Source organism: Meles meles, chromosome 1, assembly GCF_922984935.1.
Source record: "Meles meles chromosome 1, mMelMel3.1 paternal haplotype, whole genome shotgun sequence".
Classification (NCBI taxonomy): Eukaryota; Metazoa; Chordata; class Mammalia; order Carnivora; family Mustelidae; genus Meles; species Meles meles.
Genome location: NC_060066.1, coordinates 34,435,601 through 34,457,727, shown reverse-complemented (window position 1 = coordinate 34,457,727; position 22,127 = coordinate 34,435,601). Strand labels below are relative to the sequence as shown.

The 22,127-nt window shown below is 36.1% G+C and overlaps 1 protein-coding gene across 24 annotated transcripts in view; it reads left to right on the top strand.

Moving 5' to 3' along the window:
• RIMS2 (regulating synaptic membrane exocytosis 2) overlaps positions 1-22,127 on the top strand; it is a 598,763-nt gene that overhangs the window by 91,228 nt on the left and 485,408 nt on the right. For 13 of the 24 annotated variants that reach the window (XM_046014292.1, XM_046014437.1, XM_046014392.1 and 10 more), the window contains exons 2-3: positions 2,953-2,985; positions 3,374-3,460. The exons of the other annotated variants lie outside the window; for them this stretch is intronic. In XM_046014292.1, coding sequence (XP_045870248.1) covers positions 2,953-2,985; positions 3,374-3,460 — 120 coding nt within the window. The remainder of the gene's footprint in view (positions 1-2,952; positions 2,986-3,373; positions 3,461-22,127) is intronic. 24 annotated transcript variants of the gene reach the window in all.

Here is a 22,127-nt window from a genome sequence, read left to right as displayed (position 1 = left end):
TGAGCTGGAGGCAGATGCTTATCTCACTGAGCCACCCAGGCTCAACAAGTGCACTTGTTAATTCCCATCACCAGTTTAAACCTGTTCCCCCATCAGCTTCCCCTCTGGTAATCATCAGTTTGTTGTCTGTAGTTAGGAGCCTGTTTCTTGCTTTTTTCTCTCTCTCTTTCTCTTTTGCTTGTTTGTTTTGTTTCTTAAGTTCCACATATGAGTGAAATCATATGGTTTTTGTCTTTCTCTGATTGACTTGCGTAGCATTATACTCTGTAGCTCCATGCATGTCATTGCAAATGGCAAGAGGTCATTCTTTTTTATGGCTGAATAATATTCCACTATATATATGCCACACATTCTTTATCCATTCGTCTCTCGATGGACACTTGGGCTACTTCCTTAATTTGGCTATTGTAGACCATACTGCTGTAAGCATCAGGGTGCATGTGTCCCTTTGAATTTAGTGTTTTTGTATTCTTTGGGTAAATGCCCAGTAGTGTGACCACTGGATCATAGGATAGTTCTCTTTTTTAATTTTTTGGGGAACTTTCATACTGTTTTCCAGAGGGGCTGTACCGGTTTACATTCCCACCAACAGTGCATGAGCATTCCTTTTTCTCCACATCCTTACCAGCACCTGTTGTTTCTTGTGTTGTTGATTATACCATTCTGACAGGTGTGAGGTGATAACTTATGGTAGTTTGATTTGAATTTCCCTAAGACTAAGTGATGATGAACATTTTTTCATGTGTCTCTTGGCCACCTGACAGGATAAATATTTTAACTGCCTTATTATGATACATATTTTATTTGGGAAGCTGATGCAAATGTTTTATATTTTACATATCTTACAATGCTCAGAAATACTTCCTGAATTGGTAGTTAACATTTTTATGTCTGTTAATTTTTCAAGTAAAATTTTGAAATTAGGAACTGATTGGTAGGTTAATATCAATTTGTTTATGATCAAAACTTTTGTCACTAATTAAAAAAGCAACATGATTCCTTGCAGAGCTCTCCCAAGAATTCTTTAATAGGGCGCCTGGGTGGCTCAGTGGGTTAAGCCTCTGCCTTCAGCTCAGGTCATGATCTCAGGGTCCTGGGATCGAGTCCCACATCGGGCTCTCTGCCCAGCAGGGAGCCTGTTCCTCCCCTCTCTCTCTCTGCCTGCCTGCCTACTTGTGATCTCTGTCAAATAAATAAATAAAATCTTAAAAAAAATTCTTTAATAATATTTCCCCCTCATTTGCACATTTATTTCAATATTCATTTATTAATTTAAATATTTATTGTTTTTAACATACATATCACTTGGTTAAGGTTAATCTTGCATTGTTCTCCATTTTGATGAACTGATACATACGGTAATCTTTCTTTGCCATTATCCGTTTGGGGCCTATTTTGTTTTGAAATGTTAAGCAGTTTTTAATCTTACTCGCTAGAAAATACAATAGGTTTCCAGTGTCACTCTAAGGTTTTTGTGTTTGTTTGTTGATAGGATATTTGGTGCTAAATACAATCTTATTATTAATCTATTATATGACTCTATTTAAATATTAAATGATATGGCTTTAGCTCTAGGATAATATTATTACACTTTTTTGAAGTTTATGCGGAGAACACAGGATATTCATTTTTGGGTTAATATAGAGATACACAATTATCAATTATATTTACCTGTTGGGACACAAGAATATTTTAAGGGTATACCTTTTCATTTATTGCTTATATCTTTAGAAATAGGAACACACTGGGAAAGAAAATCAATTTGATCTAAAAAGAATCTAATGCACAGTGTTAATATAATTTCCTTATGAAACTCCTAGATTTTAGTGACCATTTTTAGTTACCAATTCTTAGCCTTTCTTTGGGAAAGTAAAAGCTAATGAACTGAGGACTGGTCCTAGGTAGAGTGTGAGAAGACAAATTTCAGAGGAATCCAGTACCCTTGGGTATGGGCTTTCTCTACCTTGTAAATATCTAATGCTATTTCAGTGAAGTACTGAGTTAATTGTAGTTTAAATGCATTTTTAGTCTATTATCTTATATGAATAATTTACTTTAGCTTATAAATGTTTAAAATCTAATATACATAGTTATTTTAGTAGTTATTTTTAGGTAGATTGGATGTATAACTACCCCTCCCCCCCAGTTCTTTTATCTTTTCCTTTAAGCAATAAATAAATTCATTTGTAAGGCTTTTAAAATACATTTATAAAACTATACATTTTTATTTAAAATATTTATGCCTTCAGTTTATATTAAGGAAGAATTTAAAAAAATAAAGAGGAAATTGATTTATCTTCAATAAAACAAATGTAACTGTGTTTAACATAGCACTTTAAGTATTTTAAAAGCTTCAGCATCAATATTAATAAAAATATGCAGAGAACTCGAGGACTAAATCATGGAATCATTAAAACAATAGTAGAGTTTTAATATCAGTCCTTTATTCAGAACAAGTGATTCAACGTCTCTTTTTTTGTGTCCACTTAATTTAAGTGTATAATTCCAAGTAGCAAGGCACTAACCTTTTCTTTTTTTTTTTAATTTATTTATTTTTTCAGCATAACAGTATTCATTGTTTTTGCACAACACCCAGTGCTCCATGCAAACATGCCCTCCCCATTACCCACCACCTGTTCCCCCAACCTCCCACCCCTGACCCTTCAAAACCCTCAGGTTGTTTTTCAGAGTCCATAGTCTCTTATGGTTCGCCTCCCCTTCCAATTTTTTTTTTTTATAAACATATAATGTATTTTATCCCCAGGGGTACAGGTCTGTGAATCGCCAGGTTTACACACTTCACAGCACTCACGATAGCACATACCCTCCCCAATGGGCACTAACCTTTTCTATGTAACAAACCTCATTTTTAATTTTTATATGGCCACAAATTGTAGAGAGAAATTTTTTTCTTAGTGCAGTGCACTCAGTTGTGCAAACTTATCTTTTTAGGGTCAAAGAAGAGCACAAACCACAACCGACACAGTAAGTAAATGTATTAAGAGTGCAGTAGGCTTGATTTCTGTACCTTTGCCATATTCTGCTTTCTGCACCTTGGATGGTATTAGCTTACACTAATACTGGATAGGCTGCAGCTAGTGTGTCTTCTGCTTTCTGACTCTCTGGCTTGTAAGAGAGCTGCCTGCAGCTTCTTACTTCATCCACATGTTGACTGGATGTAGTTTTTTGCTGCCTGCTTGGGGACTGGTTAAGTGTTCAATCTTAATTTCCCTACATTCTGACTGCCTGGTGATAATTGGAGCTCACATTTCCATTGGCTGTAGCTTTTGTGCCTGTGTCTCTTTATTATTATGGTTAAGAAAACATTTGACCTACATTGTTATTCAGTCACATTATTTGCTTATTTAAACAGGTGGTTTCCCTTTAGTGGGATCACTGAACTGGTAAATAACGTTCTTCAGCCCCAGCAAAAACAACAAAATGAAAAGGAGCCCCAGACGTAAGTAAGCTGATCTGTATAGACTAAATATTATCTCTGATAGCATAACATACTGAAGAGTATGTATTAAAATGCGGCCCTTGGAATATTATTCCTCAGAAACTAAAATTGTTAGGTTATGAGTTTGATACTTTCATCTTTAATTATCATGGAACTCTAAAAAGAAGACAGGATAATTTATAGGGTAGTAAAAGTGAAAAGAAGTAGTTCTCCCCTCAGTTTTAGTATGGATAATGTAAACTGTATTTACCCAGTAAAACATCTTTCTCCATTTATGTAATATATTCTAAAGTTTGTTTCTTTAAAAAATAATTCAGAAGACATTAAGAAATATTAACCCCCCAATTAAGCCTTCGGTCAAATAGTTTTAGAAAGGTTCTTTTAAAAAAAAAGGTCAAGCAGTTTTCTTTATTGTAATACTTTTAGGGGTCTAAAAGTGCTCCGAAGGGGTTAGAACATTCAATGTTTACTAAACATATTTGACCACCGAGTCCTGCTTTCACTGAACATTTCATTAAGTTATCAACGTAATTTGGGAAACGCAACGATTTATTCTCACATTGGTCTGAAACATTAAAAAAAAGTCAATTCCATTTATTTCAGTTGTTAGTAAAATAGAAAATATTCTTTAAAAAATTGTTCACACATCTCTTTTTAACTCTGTGCCAGTAATATTATTTATATTTTGAAGTGGAAGTAACTTTGAGAATGTGAGAAAGATTGTATATATTTAAATTCTAATCTCTCCATGATAACTGTCGTCTTACTCCAACATGCTCTCACCGCTCAGCTTCTATGCTTTTTTTAAGTGGGAGCGCTGGTTGTGGAGAAGATGGTTTGCTTGGAGGGAAGGACAGATTGAGAAGTGATGTGAACTCTAGGAGAGGATGACTATGACTACTCTAGGAGCCCCAAGATGAAATAGAGAAACTTTCATGTTTGCCTTTAGTGCAAACGAGGGGATAAATGTCTTTTTGTCTTGTTATGGCTGAGGGTAGTCTGCTCATTCATTTTATATTATCTCGTGTGCATTGTATTTTAAATTTTGTCAGTGTTTTAGTTTCAACCGACCTAAAATTAAGTTGTGGTATACTTCTTCTAATAGTTTAGAGTAGTCCCCTTCACCCCTATCTGCAGATATGTTTCAAGATCCCCAGTGGGTGCCTGAAACAGCAGATGGCACATAATCCCTATTTTTACTGTTTTTTTTTCTGTACATACATACATATGATACATATGATATGTACATATGATGAAGTTTGATTTATGCATTAGGTACAGTAAGAGATAAACAACAATAACTAATAATAAAATAGAACAATTATAATATGCTCTAATAAAAGTTACATAACTGTGGATTCTCTCTCTCAAGATATCATGTACAATATTCATTCTTGTGATGATGGGAGATGGTTAAGTGCCTACATGATGAGATAAAGCGAGGGGAATGACACAGGTCCTGTGACATAGTGTTAGACTACCATTGACCATTGACCTGTTATGGCAGGAGGATCATCTTCTTCTAGAACCCAGTGGATCCCAGGTCCCTGAAAGCACTGAAAGTGAAACTGAGAATGAGGCATGGGGGGGTGGGGTTCTACTGTCTATGTAGTTCTAAAATGGGAACTGTTGAAGTATTTAACCTAGGTGAAGTCAAGACCGTTTTTGTCCTGTCTACTGTTTTATCTTTGGCATCTAACAGAACGCCTGATCTGTAGGAGGAACTTGGCAAACCTTTCTTGTTCACAATTGATTTTACATGTTTTATCCTTTTATGGTATAAGAATACTGTGCTTCAAGAAATAGAAATGAATTTAGTAAGCTCTTTTCTAATAAAAAATTGTGTTAAAATGGCATACCTTGTCACTTATTTTCTCTAAGGCACTGAAATGTCATAGAATAGTAAAATTACTATCAAAATATAATTAGATGCAAATTTACCTCAGTGTTAAATGACTACAGTTATCTATCTTATTTGTAAGTTTCAGAAAGTAATAAAGATTAAGTTACATTATTTAGTAGATTATAGTGGCCATTAAATAAAATAGATATTTGGTTAGTAGCTTTAAAAAGTTAGACACTTAAGGGGTGCCTGGGTGGCTCAGTAGGTTAAAGCCTCTGCCTTCAGCTCAGGTCATGATCCCAGGGTCCTGGAATCAAGCCCCGCATCGGGCTCTCTGCTCAGCAGGGAGCCTGCTTCCCTTCCTCTCTCTCTGGCTGCCTCTCTGCCTACCTGTGATCTCTGTCTGTCAAATAAATAAATCTTTAAAAAAAAGTTAGACACTTAAAAATGTCTAATTATTGAAATAAAGTGACTTTTGATTGACATAAACAAAGATCAAGGCAAACTTAAAAAGAAATAGCTTTACTTCAATAATATAATTCAGTTTGCTTGGATTTTTGGATAGGAAGATGGTAGGAGAAAAGACTAGTACTTTTGGATGTTTTAAAAATTAATTCTTATTTAATAGGTGCTATTTCCTTTAAACTATCTTAGGCAACTCATTCTTCTTGTTGATCTGCGATTTATGCAGTTTTAAAAATTCAGAATTAGGGACACCTGGGTGGCTCAGTCGGTTGAGTGTCCAACTCTTGATTTCAGCTCAGGTCTTGATCTCAGGGTTGTGAGTTCAAGTCCCACATTGGACTCCACACTGGGCATGGAGCCTACTTAAAAAATAAATTGAGAATTAATAGAGTCTCTCAATAGTTAGATTTTTCATCTCACATTCCTGTTATGCTGAGGATTTTTGGTATAAAATTTTCCAGGAGCTTTCCTTTTGTCTTTCTGATACAAAAACCAGGATACTTATGAATTTTCTCTTTTATTCATCTGTGTTCTGAGACTTCTTACTGAGTCATCTCATTTTTTTCTCTCTTTGACTACCATTTGAATGGGATAACTTCCTCTACTTTCTGTTCATTCATCTATAAAATTATTTTTAAGAACTGAATTCTAGGTATTCATTTAATATATAAAAAATAGGACTTATGTTTCTCATACTCCATATAGATATTTCATAGTAGAATAACTAAGTATTCAGGGCGCCTGGGTGACTCAGTGGGTTAAAGCCTCTGCCTTCAGCTTAGGTCATGATCCCAGGGTCCTGAGATTGAGCCCCAAGTCGGGCTCTCTGCTTGGCAGGGAGCCTGCTTCACCCGACCTCTCTCTGCCTTCCTGTTTGCCTACTTGTGATCTCTGTCTGTCAAATAAATAAAATCTTAAAAAAAAAAAAAGAATAAGTATTCTTTCAGATAGTATTAAAAGTCTAATATTTCCTGAACAGTAATTTCATTCTAATGAATTTACGCAAATCCCGTGTTGTGGTTATTCAAAGCTATAATAATGTAGGTTTCTTGAATCTGTATTTTCAGAGTTTATTTATTTCATAGTTCTTTAATATAATGGAATATTTACTAATTTTGATATTGGTGATTCATGTGAAACTGTAGGTATAAGTAGAACAGTGTGTCCAATTTTGACTTTCTATACATTTTAAGGCATAAAAAATCAGTCGAGACATTTGTGTCAGTTGTCAGCTCACTCAGCCTTTGCAAAAATTCCTTAATATATAAATTAAATAATTTTTCTTTTTCTTTTCTTTTCTTTCTCTCTCTCTCCCCTTCCTTCCTTCTACTATTTTTTGCCTCAGCATCAAAAAGAGGGAAAGTTTCTCTAATGACAATACAATATAGATTACATGTAAAGTGTAAAACAAGTCCCTGGATAATTAAGAATGGGCATACTGGGAAAAAAACTGTTAAATTCTTCGTAATGCAACTGTTAACTTAACTTTGCATTCCCAATATCTAGCATAATATCAAAGGTAAGTTAGAAAGTTTTAAAATATAGATTAACTAAACCAGTTAATTGGATTAGTTTGTTTTGAATTTTCATGTAATAACAGTTTTATTCCTGTTGGGACATAATAAAAATTACAGTTTTGAAAAACTAGGAAAATCTAAAATTTTAATCATTAGAATCAAATGACCATTTAAAATAGTAATCCTCTTTGATTGTAAGGTCTTTTAATAGGAAAAAATGCTAAGAGAAAGAGTGTTTTTTAAGCATAGGGAACATCATTTGTTAAAGTTTTTAAGTAGTGAAGGGTTTGAGAGACAAGGAAGACCAATGTGGCTATAATATAGTGGATAAGATGGGAGTATGGAGGGAGATGAGATTCCAGAGGTAGAACTCAGATAGGGCAGTATTTTATAGAGAATGGTAAGTGTGAGTCACAGTAAAAACGGATGATAATTGGAAACTTTTAAACATGGGATTGACATGAGTTAATTTAAATGTGAATATCAGTCTGGCTGCTCTATGAGTAGAATGAGTGAGAATAGAAGTGGATAGAGCAATGAGGAGGCTTTTATGAAAGACTTTGCTAGAAATGAAGATGACTTGGACCAAATTGATTAGAGTGAAGATGGAGAGGAGTGGATTGGGGATATATTTGGAGGTTGAGATGGCAGGATTTTTTTTAGTGTAGTAGATTTGGAGAAAGTTATTAAGGAACAGAAAAGAGCCAAAGATGACTGCCAGATTTCTGCTAGGAAGAACTAATTAGGTGGTGATGCCATTAACTGATCAAGATGGGGAAAGGATGAATAGATGATGAAAGAATCATCATAGGATGAATAAGACTAGCAACTAAAATATAAGTTTTAGATTTTTTATGCTTCAGATGTTATAAATTAGCCAACTTTGAAGGAGAGATAGGGATTGGCTAGAGTTACAACTTTTGGTGTTAAATCTAGATGAATAGATAAGATAACTTAGAGAGTGTGTGGCGAAGAGCAGATAAGAAGGTCCATGATTGAGCCCTGAAGAATTCTAAGGCTGTGCAGGGTACTAGGAATCCAGAGATAGAAGGACTGTGGTTCCTGCTCTCACAGATATTTCACATTCAAGTGTGAAAAAAACATGCTGATGAACAATGAAAAAAATAAAAATATTTTTCTAGATTTTCTAAAAAGAAAAAAAGATTTTCTAGTTTCCTCTTTGACATGGAAAGAGTTTGGAAGTTGTTACTCTTATCCGTGAAACAAGAAAGGCTGAACAAACTCTTCTAAGATTTATCACATAATTGAAATCACAGAGGAAATCATTCCCCTGACAATTGGAGGGAGAGGTGAAGAGGACGACTACTGACTGGGAACAGAAACTCTTGGAGCTAGGTAGGATCTGGTAGGAAAACTTAAACTATAACTAATGGAACTCAGACTGAAGGCTGAGTGCACTGACTTAAGAGTTAAAAATTCCTAGGAGCCCAGCCTTAGGGGAACAACCTTCTTGACCTCCCCAGTTTTGTGAGGAACCTCATAAGATTCTCAAGGTGAAGGTCAGTGAAAAATTCTCTTGTACTTTAAGCAGAGGAGGGTAAAAGTAATCGTTTTGAAATATTCTCAGAACTTTTTGTTCTCAAGGGATACTACTTTACCTAGCCAACAGGAGAGAAGGGAAATACCCAATTGCAGTCCCCTCTAGCCTTCCCATCTCCCTGAAAGGTGATTGCGAAGATCATAGCTTAGGGACACAAGCCCACTAAAAACACTGAGGCTTAGCTATAGGATGATAGAATGCTTTTCTTCTAAATGCCAGTTCAGGGTTTCTATCTTGGTGATAAGCCACCTGGAACACATAGCTACCAGGTTTCTGCATCAGAGGAAGAGAACAGATGGAGAATGGAGAACTTATTAAACTAACAGAGGTCAGTCACTTTTGCTCACAGCTCATTTCCCAAACCTGTCACAAGGCTCTTAACTATGAGGAAGTCTAGAAAGTCTTTCCATGTGATCATGAAGTTAGGTGACTCTATATAATGAGCAATAGTACATCTACTGCAGTTAGTTTACATTTGATTTTCATTTATTGCAATGAGATGGAAATTTCAGGATGTCCAAAGATAAAGATTTGCTACTAAAGGAAAGATAACGACAATTTTAGGCCCCGCTCCTGGTGTTGTTGATTCTGTTGAAACTGCTGTAATGACTTGGGAGCAAGGTTGAATTTTTTTTTTTTTTAAGATTTTATTTATTTATTTGACAGACAGAGATTACAAATAGGCAGAGAGGCAGGCAGAGAGAGAGGAAGGGAAGCAGGCTCCCCGCTGAGCAGAGAGCCCGATGCGGGGCTCCATCCCAGGATTCTGGGATCATGACCTGAGCTGAAAGCAGAGGCTTTAACCCACTGAGCCACCCAGGTGCCCTGCAAGGTTGAATTTTTGTAAGACTGAAGGTTAGGGTTAAAAACGTGAAGAAAATTCCAGTACAGAAATGCTCCAGAAGGAGGGACATTTACTGCGTGTAGTGTTTCCAAGAACATCTATTACATATTGTTAGTGAGATTATAGGGAGATTTTCACATTTTCTTAGGTAGTAGTGAAAGACTAAAGGAGATTAAAAATGTGTTAAGAATGAAAATACATGAAAGCATATGAGAAACCTTTAGTTGATCATTAGATACCAAACCATAATAATAACTAAGATAAAGAGTAAACAAAATAATTTTTAAAAAGGAGAAGTAGAGATACCAGAAAATCATTCTTCTTTTCTTGGATGGAAGCTATTGATATTGGTTAGTCATCTACCTGATCCAGGAGTCACTGATCAGCTGTTTCAATCCCAAGATCATTTGCTTCTGGAGGAATCTTATGAGCCTCCTATTTAAAATCCCCTGATGGAACAGATTTCCAATAGTCCAGGCAAAATTATTTGTCTTTTTAGGTGTAAAACATGAATCCAAGGATCAACATTTTGAGGCTTTTACTGAAGTGCTAATTGTCAACATGGCTTGTTATAGTCTTCCTTAAGACTCCGGGGTACTTTTTCTCTCCTGTCCCCTCCAGAAGACTGAATTTCTAAGTTTTAGGTCATAGAGAGCGTCTTAGAAGAATGTTTTGGAGACTGCTTATACCTGTTGATGATAAGAATGAGTGTATCACTTGATTCTTTTGCTGTACTTAATCATGTTAACTTGCAACAGAACTGAGTCTATGGTCAGAGGTGAAATTTCTAAACACATGAGCAGCCTGTTATTAAGTCATAAAGGAGAGATGATGGAACTCAAAAAGGGTTGATTTTTCTTGTTTTGAAGGCACATAACAATGGAAATTAAAAGTTCCATATATAGTTAATTTGATATTCCTTTCAAAATTCTTGTGTGTTGGAGGGGTGCCTGGGTAGCTCAGCTGGTTAAGTGTCTGCTTTTGGCTCAGGTCATGATCCCTGGGTCCTGGGATTAGGTCCCGTTTTGGGCTCCCAGCTCAGTGGAGAGTCTGCTTCTCCCTCTCCCTCTGCCCCTCCCCTCTGCTCATGCTCTTTCTCTCTCTTGCTCACTCTCTCTCAAATAAATAAAATCTTTTAAAAAATGTTAAAAAGTCAAAAGTTCAACGGGGGCAACAGGGTGGCTCAGTCAGTTAAGCTTCTGACTCTTGATTCTGGCTCAGGTCATGATCTCAGGGCTGTGAGATCGAGTTTGCTTCACCTTCTGCGCTGGGCATAGAGCCCGCTTGGGATTCTCTCTCTCCTTTTCCCTCTGTCCTACCCCCTGCTGCTCCCATGAGCATGTGCATGCTCTCTTTCTCAAAAAGACAAAACAAACAAACAAAAAAACCCTCTTGGTCTATCTGCTTTTTCTGAAGATTGAGAATGATATGGATGAAGATGTTTTCACGTAAGCTGTATGCTTCTTATTGGTGCTTGACTGGTCAAAGCACTTGACATGCAGTTGTGAGATAGTGAGGCAGTTCCTGCAATGGTGAGTTTCCAGGTCTGACATAGATGTTCTTTAGTCTAGTCTAAAATTGACTGCATCAGTACCTTTGAACCACCTTAAATTCCTTGTGGCTCAAGAAAGAGAGAAATAAATAAGAATTATGAATGATAGATATGCTTATTCAGAAAATGCATTTAGAAAAATTGATAAAAGTAACAAAGTGCTTATTGCCAAATAAAGTTTTTATTAAAACATAACATATGTAGCGAAAAGTGCACAAATGGAAAATCGGCAACTCATTGAATTGCCAGAACATATTTCAAAACCGTTACTGAGTGCAAGAAGCAGAACATTACCAGCCCTCCAGTATCTCTTTCTCATACTCCCATCCAGGGAAGATTACTTCCCACCCCACAGGGTAACCTTATCCTTTTATCTGGCACCATAGATTTTTTTTTTAAGACTTTATTTTTTTGACAGACAGAGATCACAAGTAGGTAGAGAGGCAGGCGGGCGGGGGGCGGGGTGCGGGGAGCAGTCTCCTTGCTGAGCAGAGAGCCTGATGTGGGGCTCGATCCCAGGACTCTGAGATCATGACCTGAGCCCAAGGCAGACACTTAACCCACTGAGCCACCCAGACGCATCACCATAGATTATTTATATATACATATATATGTATGTATACATACATATATACATACATATATATGTATATATATATAAAATATATCTAGATTTTACACAAATGGAATCATGTAGTATGTATTCTATTGGATCTGTGTTATTTTGTTCAACATATTTGTGAGATTCACCTAAATGATTGCATGTCATTGTATTTCATTCACTCTCCTGGCCTTATGGTGCTCTAGTATCTGAATATACTATAATTTTTTAATCTGTTTTACTACTGATAAACATTTGGGATTTTTCCAGTTTTTCGTTATTGTGAATAGTGCTGCTATATATATTCTGATGCCATTTCCCCCCCCCCCCCATTACTCTGGAGGAGAATTTTCTAGTTGTTTGTGAAAATGAAGTACTAAAGTTATTTTAAAATATTGAAGCTACTCATTATGTCAGGGTCGTTACTCTCTAGTTTCCCATTTATTTATTTGGTGCTGTTTCTTGAATACGTCCTACTGTTTGATGTTTTGGTGGCTCTGCATCTGGCCAAGAAAGGGAGAAAAGGCATTCCAGGCAGAGGAACTGTACATAAGATGATATGAACTGCTTTGCACTTTGTAACAAACATTAGTGTTATAATAATCACTTAGGGAGCTTTGTAGAAGTTCAGATGAGACATCTGCCAAGGATCTGGGATGGCCAGCTATGTGGCATATGTTTATTCTTCTATCATAAAAGGACATAAATTCTTTCTCTTAGCTAATTAGTAATACAGTAGTTTTCATATTTCTTTTTTTAAGCTTCCATCTATTGAAGAACTCTATTTTATACTATGACCCAATATATACATACTACATACAAATATTAATATATAATAGAAACAAGATTTGCATGAAATGCTTACTTGCACTCTTTCCAATGCTCTGATCTATTTTATTAAAAAATTGTGACTCTTGGGGGTGCCTGGGTGGCTCAGTGGGTTAAAGCCTCTGCCTTTGGCTCGGGTCATGGTCTCAGGGTCCTGGGATCGAGCCCTGCATCAGCCTTTCTGCTCAGCGGGGAGCCTGCTTCCTCCTCTCTCTCTCTCTCTGCCTGCCTCTCCGCCTACTTGTGATCTCTCTCTGTCAAATAAATAAATTAAAAATTAAAAAAAAAATTGTGACTCTTGGCCAGCTAAATTGATTTGTGCCTAGTGTTGGGTTGCACTCTGCAGTTTGGAAAGGACTCTAAAAAAAGTGTATGACTACACTTAATGATACTGTTCCAAAACTGCATACCATGAACTTGTAGAAAGCACTATGTCAGATTCATTCTCTGATAACAATCAGTGTTAAAATGATATTTATTTTAATGCTTCAGTTTTGTTAATAACCAAGTCCTCCATTAAGGTTAGCATGTCACAGATTTGGACTCTTAAAGAAAAGCTTTATAAATATCATTTCAATTTAAGCCTTGGAATAATAATCATAGTTAAGAAGAGTGACAATACAGAAATACAGTTTCATATTTGATTAATCCAATACATAGTTTTACTTCCTCCAAAGATAAAAAAGGTAGACACTGAGACAATACTAAAACATTGTACTATAGGTAATGTAGAACATGGGGAACAGATGCTTCTTCTATTAAGAAAGGAGCCAACCAAGTTCAAGTCCAGACATAACACATAAAGGGGAAGAGAGAATGGGGAAATTTTGAGCTAGGTTTTCTTTGTATGTTAACTCAGTTATCATAGTAACTCTGAAATCTACATTAAAATCCCACCTGACAGATGAAGACTAAGCTAAGTAATTTTCCAGCAGTCTCATACAGCTAATAGGAAGTGGAATCAGGACTTAGACCATGATTAAAGAAAAATCTTTATTTTTTCCTGCCATAGACTTCCTTGAAATACTGAATTTTTCTTGCTTATTTAAAATACCTCAACTTGGGGCACCTGGGTGGCTCAGTTGGTTAAGCGTCTGCCTTCGGCTCAGCTCATAATCCTGGAGTCCTGGGATTGAGTCCCACATCGGGCTCCCCGCTTGGCAGGGAGTCTGCTTCTTCTGAAGACCTCTCCCTCTCATGCTTTCTCTCTCATGACCTCTCTCTCATTCTCTGTCTCTCTCTCAAATAAATAAATACAATCTTAAAAAAAAATACCTCAACTCATTTTTAAATAAGATACAAATAATAACCTAGTATGTGTCATGGACATAGTGCTGGGCAAAAGATGAATGGTCCTAGACAGATAATATACATAAGAATAATTACAATATAATATATTGTTTAGAAGTGTAACCTAAGAGCAAGTGATTGACTCTGCCAGGTGGTGGGGAAGACAGGGTTGCTGGAATCTGAACTGGGTCTTGAATGCTAAAAAAGAGTGTACTAAGTTAAAAAAAAAAAAAAAAGTAAATTATAGTCTAGTGGAGGGAACAGCTCCTGCAACAGTGTGAAAGAGCTTGATGTGTTTGGAGAGCTGTAGGAGAACATTATTGTTCTAGTGTAAATGTTAGAGTAGTATTCAGATATCTTGGTTGCCAGCAAGGTAGATAGCATTATGCTACTAGATCATGCCGTAGTTCAAGGTTTACAGTTATCTACATCAATCCTAGACTGTGATAAACTTAGCACAAGTTGCAAAAATCATAAATAAGGTGATCAGAGTTTTCTTTTTTCCTTTTATCATTATTTTTTCGATGATGAGCAAATAGTATTTTACCCAGGAACTGTGCCTAAAAAAAAAGTGTTTTACTTCCTAGTGCCTTTTCCAAAGAAGTACTTCACTTTGGTTAAGCAGAAAGAACTTGAAGGTCAGATACCTATAATGGTCTTAAAATGTTTCTTCTATTTATCATTTTTGTTTTCCCTCAGAATTGAATTTGTTAAATACTTTTCTTTAAGAAACAAATTTCAGATTAGCAGTGAAATCCATTTTTCTCTTGACACCAGAAAGGGATAGAAAGGGATATTTACATATTCAAGATGAATCATTTCCTATTGTCAATAATAAGCTATGAGCGTACTTCTACTTATTTTAAATCTCAGTTTCTTTTTTTTTTTTGTGATTATTTATTTATTTATTTGACAGGCAGAGAGGCAGGCAGAGAGAGAGAGGTGGAAGCAGGCTCCCTGCTGAGCAGAGAGCCTGATGCGGGGCTTGATCCCAGGATCCTGGGATCACCACCCAAGGCGAAGGCAGAGGCTTAAACACACTGAGCCACCCCGACGCCCCTAAATCTCAGTTTCTAACATCAAGATGATTTCATCTTGTGAATGAAATAATCATTTCAATCCAAAGATTCCCTATCTGGTTATTATATAAGTTTTTTGTTGTTGTTGTTTAAGAAATAGACCTGAATTTCATTGACTTTGGATTATTGGTTATAGTGGCATCATGAAACAAAAGCAAAGTTATTTATACTAAAGATATATATTAAAGATAAAAATTAATATTATTTAACAAACTTCATGTAAATTAATATTATTTAACAAACTGCATGTATTTTAATATAAAGAGTAGTTTCAATGTGGGTTGTGTGTGTGTGTGTAATAGTTGCAAATTGTTTTGGAGAAGTATTTTTAGCCTACAGGGAGTGAGCCAAATATCTGATATATTTGAGTTAGTTTTACAATATTTCTCAGCATTCTCTTACTGATTTCTATTACTTGTGATGTGGCATACTAAGTTAGATATTAAATAGTATGGGAAATTATTCTTAGTAAGGAAGTCAGGATATTCTCATCCAAGCTGCCTCTCCAGCTTCTATTCTATCTCTCTTCCTCTTCTTTTCTCATACATAGTTTATGCCAAGACAATACTTTCAACTTCCTGAATTCTCCATCTGTTTTCGTGCTTTGCATATTTCAGGTTGAATCATTCTCCATTTTCTGCTGATCACAATTTTGCATATCCTTCAAGTCCAGGATGTGCAGGATATATAAAAACTAAAACTTCTGTGAAGTCGTAGAAGTCATCTAAAAAGTCATGCCAACACCATTCACAATTAATGGCTCTTTTCTTTGTGGTCCAGCACTATTTTTCTTACATATTTATTTAGTGTATGTATCATTTTGCTTGTATTACATAATTTATGTATGTTCACTCATGTCTATACTTATGTCTATCTTACTGATGACCAAATTGGTTCATATTCAACTTTATATTATATTTTTGCTCTATCACTTGTGAAACAGTGCACACATAGTACACATTTATTTATTCATTGTTGATTCAAACATTTGGTAAATATTTATTGAGAACTTGGGATTCTTGAACTTGGATTTTATCCCTATCAGTGGGATAAAATGGACATCAGAAACAGAAAAAACAATTCTCATGAATTATATTTTCTAATTAGAGAGACATTAATCAAACAATAATATGTATAAATAAAAGGAGGGATGTGGAAATACAATATAGTGTAGCACTTGGAATATTCAATGGAGGGATTTGACATAATCAGAGATGCTAAGGAATATCTTCCCAATGAAGTAGTGTTGAAGTGGAGTGAGAATTGTGAGGCGTTATGGAAGTGATGAGTACAAAGCATCATGGTTACATTGGCTTCATGAAATTATTGGGGAACTTGCTTTTACTTTTCTTATGAAACAACATGTAAAACATGAGAGTATCTCATAGAGATCTTTGATCTAGTTTTTATATGGATGCTTTGACAAGATGGTGAATCCTATAGACTCTATCTCAAAATAATGTTTTTAAATGCATAGGATATAATGCAAGCAAAATATAATTAGGGAGCCAATTAATTGAAACATAGGTCTGTCTATAGGCTCCTTGGGGTGTGTATTATTAGTTAACATGAAAAAACTTGAGTTAAAATAATTCATTTGTAAAGTGGCTACTGTTTCTTGAAGATTGGCAATAAATGGAACTCCTTGTGTTAGTAGGAGGGAAGACAGAACATTGTAAAGATGTCAGGTCTCCTAAAACTAATCTATAAATGTAATGCAGTTTTAGTAGAAATTCTACCGAGATTTTTAAGAGAATGGAATAAAAGGATTAAAACACTTAGATGGAAAAAAATTTATAAATAGAAAAACAATTTCTTTTAAAGATCTTATTTATTTTCAGAAAGAGAGAGAGAGCACAAGTGGGGGAGCAGAAGGCAGAAACAGGCAGAGGGAGAAGCAGGCTCCTTTTTTTTTTTTTTTAATATTTTATTTATTTGACAGAGAGAAATCACAACTAGGCAGAGAGGGAGGCAGAGAGAGAGGAGGAAGCAAGGCTCCCTGTGGAGCAGAGAGCCCGATGCGGGGCTCGATCCGAGGACCCTGGGATCATGACCTGAGCCGAAGGCAGAGACTTTAACCCACTGAGCCACCCAGGCGCCCCCCAGGCTCCCTTCTGAGGAAGGAGCCTGACATGGGACTAGATCCCAGGGTTCTGGGGTCATGACCTTAGCTGAAGGCAGCTGCTGAACTGACTGAGCCACCCAGGCATCCCAGGAAAGGAATTTTCAAAAAGAAAAGCAAAGAGGAGGATTCATTTTGCCAGATATCAAAATGAGTTACAAAGCCCAAGTAATATATATTTGGGAATTTGTGGTGTTCCTTTAAATTTTTTTTTTCCTGAGATTATCCTTCTAGTAATAGGAAATTGCTTTATTTTGAGTTGTTTCAAGATGAAAAGCCCAGGATTTCTTTAGTTTGAATTACAAAAGTACTTCTTGGCAAAGACACATTACCCTGAAAGACCTCAAACAAACATAACTATACCTTAGAGATTTCCTGACCGGAACCTATAAAAGGGGAGATAAAGAAATTCAGCATCAGCCTGGAAATTCCTGGGGCTATCAACTCAAGATGGCTAGTGTTGGAAGTTGTGGTAAACAAATCTTTTCAAGATTACTTTAGCAGCTCCTGGGTGGCTCAGTTGGTTTAGTGTCCAGCTCCTGGTTTTGGCTCAGGTCCTGATCTCAGGGTCATGAGATCAAGCCCCACATTGGACTCTGTGCTCATTATGGAGTCTGCTTAAGACTCTCTCCTTCTCCTGATGTCCCTCTCCACACGCTTTCCCTCTCTCTCTCAAATAAATAAATCTTTAAAAAAAGATTACTTTAGGGGCACCTGGTTGGCTCAGTGGGTTGGGCCGCTGCCTTCGGCTCGGGTCGTGATCTCAGGGTTCTGGGATTGAGTCCCGCATCGGGCTCTCTGCTCGGCGGCGAGCCTGCTTCTCTCTCTCTCTCTCTCTGCCTGCCTCTCTGTTTACTTGTGGTCTCTCTCTGTCAGATAAATAAATAAAATCTAAAAAAAAAAAAAAAAAAAAAAAGATTACTTTAAAAAAGGGGGTAATGTAAATGGTTAGCTTGTGAAGATTGTGAAAACATAGCTTTGAGTTGAGTGAGAAAACAATAGCAACAAAAACATTTGGCTGGGTATAAAATTACCGGAAATAGCATTTCCAGGAACTGGGGTATTGAAAAGTTCAACTTTTCAAATAACTCAGAAAGTGAAGAAAATTTGCTTTGGAAAACACTGAGTTCACTGAGTTGCTTTAATGATGATGGAGACATTGATTCTGAAAATATGCATGAAAATTTGGGTAAAATAGGGGCACATGGCCAGCTCTGTCAGTATAGTATGTGATTCTTGATCTCAGGGTTATAAGTTCAAGTCCCACATTGGTTGTAGATATCCCTTAAAAATAAAATCTTTTGTATAAAATAGCTTTATAAAATAAGAAGGTAGAAAATAGCAGTATTTCTAAATTGATATTTTATATGTCTTTTAAATATTCATTTGTAATAAAAGTTTTAAAATAAAGTATATCTTTGACTCCTTTTTCTGTATCCAGGATCTGTAAAATGTGGCCTATGGGTCAAATCCTGCCTGCTCACCTGCCTGTTTCTGTAAATAAAGTTTATTGGAATGCAGTTAAACTTACTTTTTGTTGTGTTATCTATGACTACTTCCATATCATAAGGGCAGAGTTGAGTAGTGACAGAGTTGAGTAGTTGAGGCCCTATAGCCCACAAGACCTAAAATATCTGTCTGGCTCTTTAAAAAAAAAAGTTTGCTGACCTCTGATTTATATTGCTGGAAAATTATATATTCAAACTTACACATTTAAGACCTTTTAGACCTTTTACTCTCTTTGGAATTTGGTTCTGACAGTGTTGTTCTGGAGTAGGAACAAACACAAAAACCAATGAAATAAAATACAGAATCTGTAAATAGACCTATGCACATGTGGGAACTTAGTATCTGATAGATTGCCATCACGAATAAATGGAAGAAAGGATGGACTATTTAATGGTGCTGGGAAAATGTGATCTCTATATGGAGAAGATTGAAATTAAATTCTTGCATCACATCACATATAAAAATAAACTTCAGATCGATTAAAAGCCTAAATTTGAGAGACAAAATTATAAAGCTATTAGAAGAAACTGTAGAATTTTTTTGTGACTGACTTAGGAATAAGTAAGAATTTTTTTTATAGCCAGCCACTGAAACCACAAACCATGAAGAAAGAAAGTGGTATATTTGACTACATCAAGATTAAAGATTTCTGTTTAACAAAGGATACCATGTATACAATTAACAATCAATTTTCAGACCAGGATATTTGTTTTGTTTAACTTAGAAATGATTAACATATAGTTTATATAGGATACTACTGCAAATCAGCAAGGAAAATACAGGAAATTCAACAGACTATTGGTAAAGAATGGAGTGAATAGACAGTTCATAGGAGGGGCAGTTCAATGGGCTGAACTTCATAGAAGTCAGACAGACATGAACTGGCAAAAAAAAAAAAAACAAACCCACAAAAACACATCAGTTCATATCTATTAAAGCAGCAAAAATTTTTTAAGTTAAGTAATAGCACACATTGGCACAAACAAGAAGAAACTGAAACCTTCATACCCTTGTTGTGGGGATGCTAACTGGGTTAAGCCACTTGGGAAAGCAGTTTAGAAATATTTAGTGAACTTGACAATGTGTACTATATTCCTTATACACCCCAGAGAAGACCATACAGGCTTACCTCAGAGATATTGTGGATTCAGTTCTAGACCATTGCAACAAAGTGAATGTGGAACTATAGTGAGTCGAATGAAGTTTTTGGTTTCCAAGTGCATATAAAAATTGCATGCGTGCCTACTGTAGTCTATAGTGGGCAGTAGCATTCTGTCTAAAAAAAAAATGTATCTGTCTTAATTAAACATACTTTATTACTAGGCGTGCCTGGGTGGTTCAGTTGGTTAAGTTTCTGTCTTCAGCTCAGGTTCTGATCAAGCCCCACATCACACTTCCTGCTGGGTCGGAAGTCTGAGTCTCCCTCTCCCTCTGCTTGCCATTCCGCCTGCTTGTGCTATCTTACTCTCTCTCTCAAATAAATAAATAAAATCTTAAAAAATAATACTTTATTGCTAAAGAATACTATCTCATTACTGATTACCAATCACCATAGTATAATAATAATGAGAAGGTTAGAAATATCATGGGAACTGCCAAAATGACACCAAAACATAAAAGTGATCAAATGCTGTTGGAGAAATGGCTGATAGACTTGCTCAGTGGAGGGTTGCCACAAACCTTCAACTTGTAAAATAGCCAGTGTCTGCAAAGTGCAATAAAGTGAAGTACAATAAAATGAGGTATGCCTGTATGTGGGTTTATAAATATATCATTACAGAAATATGTATAATAATAAATGATAAAGGGCCAACTTTAAAAAATACATTGAGTAAAATGTGATTTATGTAAACAGAACATTATACATCCATTAAAATGCATGAACTAGATGCAAAAACGGTAGTGGTTAAAAGCATGGATTCTGAAGCAACTCTGAATTTGGATCTGGCTTTAACGACTTACCACCTATACGACCATGAGCAAGACTGTTTCTTTAAAGAACAGGAATGAAAATAGGAATAATAATAATAGTAGTACCTATCTCTCTGATACACCATAAACACCCTATGCATTAGCTATAGTTTATTTAGATTTAAATATAAAAATGTAAAGTTGAATGGCAAATAAAAGAAGCAGAAACAAGTAAATGGCACAATGCCATTTATGTAAATTGACAAGACTGGTTACCCGATGGAAGAGAAATCACATTGGGGAAGGGAAAAAGAATTAATTAAAATAGGAGCCAGATATGTACTACCAAGCTTATGATCAATTCTGTTCTGGATACCCAAGGTTTAAAAGAAGAGAAAGAAAGAAAGAAAGACAGACAGTGTGCATTGCAATTCATTTCAGGTGGAAACAAGAGTATGTATAAAGTGCAAAGACCAGTAATGAGATGCACAATGTTGAATCTAAAGGATTAAAGAAGGCCAGAATGGCATTAACAGAATGAGGGTAAAGAAACAGTGTAAAACACGAGGTTGAAGAAGGAATGTATGCCAGAACATTCAGGGCTTTGTAGGTCTTCATAAGAAGTGTTTTCTTTTCTTCTTTCTTTCTTTCTTTTTTTTTTTTTAAGATTTTATTTATTTATTTGACAGAGAGATCACAAGTAGGCAGAGAGGCAGGCAGAGAGAGAGGAGGGGAAGCAGGCTCCCTGCTGAGCAGAGAGCCCGACATGGGGCTCGATCCCAGGACCCTGGGATCACCACCTGAGCCGAAGGCAGAGGCTTTAACCCACTGAGCCACCCATGCGCCCCAGAAATGTTTTCTTTTTATTTAAGAGCAATCAGAGGTCAGTAGAGTATTTTAAACAGTGTCTTTTAGGAAAGCTAAGTTTTCATGTAGTGTACACAACAGATTGAGGGAGAGAAGTGTGGAAGTAAGTAGCCTCACTAGGAGATCAGGTGGGCATGGGTGGTAACAAGGCCTGTGGTGTTCATGGGGTCATAGAGATAAGTGGAAGGATTCAAGACACATGTAGGAAGTAAAACTGAAAGGACTTGGTGATAGATAAATTATGCATGTGAGGGAGAGGGAGAGTTCTAGAACAATTCTAGATTTCAGGCCATATAATTGAATGGTAGCACCATTTACTGAAATAGGGAACACTTTGGAGGTAATCTGGTTTGTGTAGGAAAATGATGATTTGAGTTTTATACATACTGCATTTGAGGTGGCACTGAGATCTCCAAATAGAGATGTTGAGTAGGCAATTGAATTTTAAAGTTCAGAGGAGAAGTCTGAGCTGGACATTTATAAGTAATTTATAGATAAGTGGAAATTGAAGCCTTGGATAGGGGATAAGACTGCCTAAGAAGACACCATAGAATGAAAAGAGAAGAGGGTCTGAGTCTTGACCTTCAAAGGAGAAAGAAAATGAAAGGCCGCAGATACAGGAAAACGAGGAGAGCATTGTGAAAGCCAAGGGGTAGTGAACATAGTTGAACATAATTT